Consider the following 4,678-nt stretch of genomic DNA (forward strand, 5'->3'; position numbering starts at 1 on the left):
ATTAAATTTTTGCAAGGTTAAGCAGATAGAAATGATTTTCTCTCGTTTATACAAATTCTAATTTATTTACACAAAAAAATTATTAAATTTTTCGAATTTTAGTTTAATTTTTTGTTCGTGTTTTTGCATTAAAAAAATGTAACGGGTTTAAGGACAAACTAAAGTGAGAATCAACAAATCAAAAACCAATTTGAAACAAGCTTATAAAAAAATACTAAAAAATATTAAAAAAATACATATATTTTATCGTTTTCGATTTTGCTTTAATTTTCAAGCTATTTCTAAGAATTTTTTAATAAGAATAGAGTGAAATTTCACCAAAATTAACTTTTTGCAATGTAAAACAAATAGAAATCATTTTCTCTAGTTTATACAATTTTCTAATTTATTTACACAAAAAAATTATGAATCTTTTAGAAACTTAGTCTAATTTATTGTTTAATGTTTTGTTTTTGTCACATTAAAAAATGTGACCGGTTTAAGGGCAAACTAAAGCGAGAATTAACAAATCAAAAACCAATTAAAAAAAAAAGAAAAAATAATTTAAAAAATGAAAAAAAAAAGATATATGTAATAATCGTTTTTGATTTTGATTTGATTTTCAAGCTATTTCTAAGAATTTTTTTAATAAGAACAAAGCGAACATCAAAACCCAAGTTGAAACAAGCAAATAAAAAAAATACTGAAAAATATTTTAAAAAAGTGTTTAAGAAAATGCAAATTTGTATGGTTTTTAATTTTCATTTAGTTTTTAAGATATTTCTAAGTATTTTTAATAAGAATAGAACAAATTTTTCAGAGGTATCATAAAAATTAAATTTTTGCAAGATTAAAAAATAATACAAAAAATACCCCAAATTGGTAGCAATTAGTTTCTTTCAAAGCTTTGAAAATGTTCCATTCCAATTTAATCAAAGCAAAGCTAGTTTTTTGCAATAATTGCCCGAAAAATAATTTTCCAGCTTTGGCATTTCCCGTTTCCGTCCTTTTGATTGATTTAGCTAATCAAATTTTCCTCTGAACGTTATAAAACTTCTCGCAATCAGACCTCAGCGTCGGCGGCGTCCACGGCGTCGCTTGTTAAACTTTATTAGCGCCGAAAATTTCCATACCGGATGCTGAAATCGGCCAAATGACATCCACCACACGCTCAATCCTCTTTACGGAGTTTTCTCATCGCTGAAAATCCTGAAAATAGGTCATCGCAACTTGGGCCTTTTGCCAAACCCGTTTTATTTCCCTGAAATAAACAGTTTGGTCGCCTGAAATATGCCGAAAAAATCGAATTAAAACTAAGTTTTGGCGCTTGCGTGCTCCCCACTCGGGGGGTTGTTGATGCGTCGGAGACTCAGAGGGTGTTTTGGCGGCGAGTGGTGCGTTTGTGTTTCAGTTTTCAGGAGGAAAACAGCGGGACATTTGGTGGTGTTTCAGGATTATTTTCACTCTCGAATTGTTTATTGATGAGTGAAAGTTTGTTTTTCCTGATGGACGTTAGATTTCAGTGATGTGTGAGTGAGGAGTGGAAGGGTTGCAAGACTTGTGGGGCTTTTGGAGGGTGCTCATGAATGGGATCCACTTTAACCAAGGCCAGTCGTGTAAGTTTGGGGCTCTAAATGGGAACAATTTGGTGGATGCGCCGGGTTTTGGGGTTTTGTGTTTTTTTAATGTTGGTACCACGACACGTGATCAAGCCAAAAACATCACCAATAATTCGCTAATTGTTAAGTAATTTAATTAAAATATTTTAATTATTACAAAATCATGTTTTTCTATTTAAAAAAAATATATTTGACATTTGACATGTTTTAATTAATTCTAGAAATTAATTACTGAAAAATGCGACAAAATTACATAAAAAAGGGTAAACTTAATGCTCAGTGAAGCCAAAAACAACACCAAAAATTATAATTTACCGAATTTTATTAATTTAATTAAAGTAATTCTATATCATTAATTATTTTTTGTAGTGTTAGTTGAAACACTCTTAAGTGAAGTTTGGGGATCGGTTTATGGTGATTCAATCCTGAAAAACTTTTTTTTGTGATATTTTTTAATTCAAAAACTACACTTTTTCATCAAAAAAAAAATATTTTAGACCTCCGAGAGGTTTAATTAAGTGTTTACTTTGTTAAATGTCTATAATTTTACTAAGTTATACAGAAAAATGCCATAAAAGACATAAATGGTAAAAACGAGGTGATTTTAATGCTTGATCAAGCCACAATTTAATTTATTTATGAAAATTATTCTCAAAAATGCTACAAAAAACCATAATTGCTGAAAAAGGGGTTATTTTAATGGATATAAACAAACAAGAATTTTTTATTTAGGAGTTTCTTTTATTTATAGCCAAAATAAATTAAACTCGTTTTATTCTAATAAAAAAATTAATAAAAATTCAGAATTTTTTTATTTTTGGTTTTTTGAAAACCACTACTTTGAGATTTTTTAAAATAGAATTAAAAGCGTCAAATTTGACATAGGAACAGATAACTTAATAAAAATCTTGAAGAGTTTTTAGATTTTTTTGAAACTATTAAGTTCTGTTTGAAATTCGAAAATTGCATTTTTGGGAAAAAGTTTCTTTTTCAAAATTTACAAAAATAATATTTTTTTAGCTTATTTAATAAACTAATTCGGATTTTTTTCTCCAGCAGAAGAAAAATCATTGTATTAAAATATTTTTTTATTATAAGGTTCTGATTTGTTTAACAGGTAATTCAATGAAAATGTTGTACACGGAATTTTTGAAACTGAAATTTGAAAATTGCAACATTTATAGAAAAATAGTCTTTTCTCATCAAATATTGAGTACACTTATTTTTAAGTTTCTTTGCTTGACTTTGTTAAAAATAAACTAATTTGGATTTTTCTCTAATAGAACAAATAAAAAAATTGTATTTTTCTAACTGAATTTGAACTTTTTGGAGTTTTTTGGTCTTTTTTGTGGCAAATTCGCATAAAAAAATTTACTACTTTTGATTTTTTTTAATCAAAATGAACTAATTTTAGTCTAATTTCTCTAAACTGCTGATTCAAAAACATTGTTTTTAACTGTTTTTGTTTTGTTTTTCTGAAATGAAATTTTCAGTCGTCATTTTTTGCCAAAGTTTTCTTTCGAGTTAATACCATTTTCTAGATTTTTGACTTTTTTGATAACAAATTGTTGTTTAGTTTGATAATTTTAAGGTCCTCTTTTTTCAAAAAGGCAATTCAATAAAAATATAGACTGTTTTATTTAACGAGATTTCTGAAACTTTTTAATTCTATTTGAAATTCGAAAACCGCAATTATAGAAAAAAATCCCTTCTTATCAAATATTAATTAAAGCTGTTTTTAAAAAAAATAAAAGAATTATTTTTTAACCTCATTTGCTTAGCCCTACTAGAAATAAACTAATTTGGATTTTTGTCTAACAAAAGAAAAAACAAAATTAATATTTTATGAATTTAGACTACTTTTGAGTTTTTTTGGCTTGTTTTTATAGCAAATCGGCATTTAGAATGACGATTTTAGCTCTAATTTGTTCAGAATTAATAAGAAAATGTTTTTTACTGTTTTTGACTTATTTCTTGTAACTCCAAAATGACTCGTAGGAGAGAAATTTCTTTAATAGAATCAAAATTCTTGTTTATTTTTACTCAAAATTAGTTACTTTTATCCTGATTTTTCAAAATTGATGATCGAAACAATAAAATTTGTTTTTAACTGTTTTTTGTAAGTTTTTCTAAAATAAAATCATATTGACAAAATTTTGTAACTTTTAATTAAATGAAGACTAGTTCCTGATGTGTTTTGGACGTTTCTGACGCAAATTGGTATTTAGTTATTCTAGCCTTAATTTATTGAAGATTTAAAAAGTCATTTTTACTTTTATTAATTTTTTTACCAAAATTGTGAAAAGCACCAGTCAGAGAACATTTTTTTACAGAATCGTGGGATTTATTCAATTTTACATAAGAGATAGTTAATTTTATAATTTTTTAAAAGTGATTGTCTTCTTCAACATTATTTGTACGAACTCTTTTTTTAATTTGTAAACTTTATTGAAATAGCAAACTTTGAGATACAAAAATTAAATTTTAACAATACGTTTTTTAAGGACTTCATTTTTTAAACATACAATTCAATAAAAATGTAGACTGTTTTATTTAACGAAATTTCTGAAATTTTCTTATTTTATTTGAAATTCGAAAACTGCAATAATAGAAAAAATCACTTTCTCATCAAATATTAAGAATAACTTTTTTACAGGATTTTTTTTAGCTCCATTTGCTTAGCCCTATTAGAAATAACCTAATTTGAATTTTTGTCGTCTACCAGAAAAATATAATCATAACATTATAATTTTTTTAATGCATTTAGACTATTATTGACTTTTTTGGCTCGATTTTGTAGCAAATTGGCATTTAGTATGACGATTCTAGCTCCAATTTGTTTAGAATTAAAAAAATATGTTTTCATTGTTTTTGACTAAAACCAAAAATCGAAATTTTTGTTCATTCCTCGAGATGAGTTAATTTCATCCTAATTTCTCTAAGCTGATGATCGAAAAAATAATACTAGTCTTTAACTGTTTTTTCTATGGTTTACTAAAATAAAATCAAAAATTGACATTCAAGATTACGTCAATGATATTAATTTTATAATTTTTTAAGTAGTTATCTTCTTCAACATT

At 25.9% G+C, this 4,678-nt stretch overlaps 1 protein-coding gene across 3 annotated transcripts in view; it reads left to right on the forward strand.

Moving 5' to 3' along the window:
• LOC123011170 overlaps positions 1–4,678 on the forward strand; it is a 97,660-nt gene that overhangs the window by 46,243 nt on the left and 46,739 nt on the right. Inside the window, exon 1 of one of the 3 annotated variants that reach the window (XM_044408511.1) lies at positions 792–1,595. The exons of the other annotated variants lie outside the window; for them this stretch is intronic. Within the exon in view, the coding sequence (XP_044264446.1) occupies positions 1,566–1,595 (30 nt within the window). The 5' untranslated portion in view covers positions 792–1,565. Of the gene's footprint in view, positions 1–791; positions 1,596–4,678 lie in introns of those variants that run through there. 3 annotated transcript variants of the gene reach the window in all.

Source organism: Tribolium madens, unplaced genomic scaffold (assembly GCF_015345945.1).
Source record: "Tribolium madens isolate multiple individuals breed KSU strain unplaced genomic scaffold, Tmad_KSU_1.1 Scaffold_19;HRSCAF=116;Tcas5.2_LG9, whole genome shotgun sequence".
Taxonomy (NCBI): Eukaryota; Metazoa; Arthropoda; class Insecta; order Coleoptera; family Tenebrionidae; genus Tribolium; species Tribolium madens.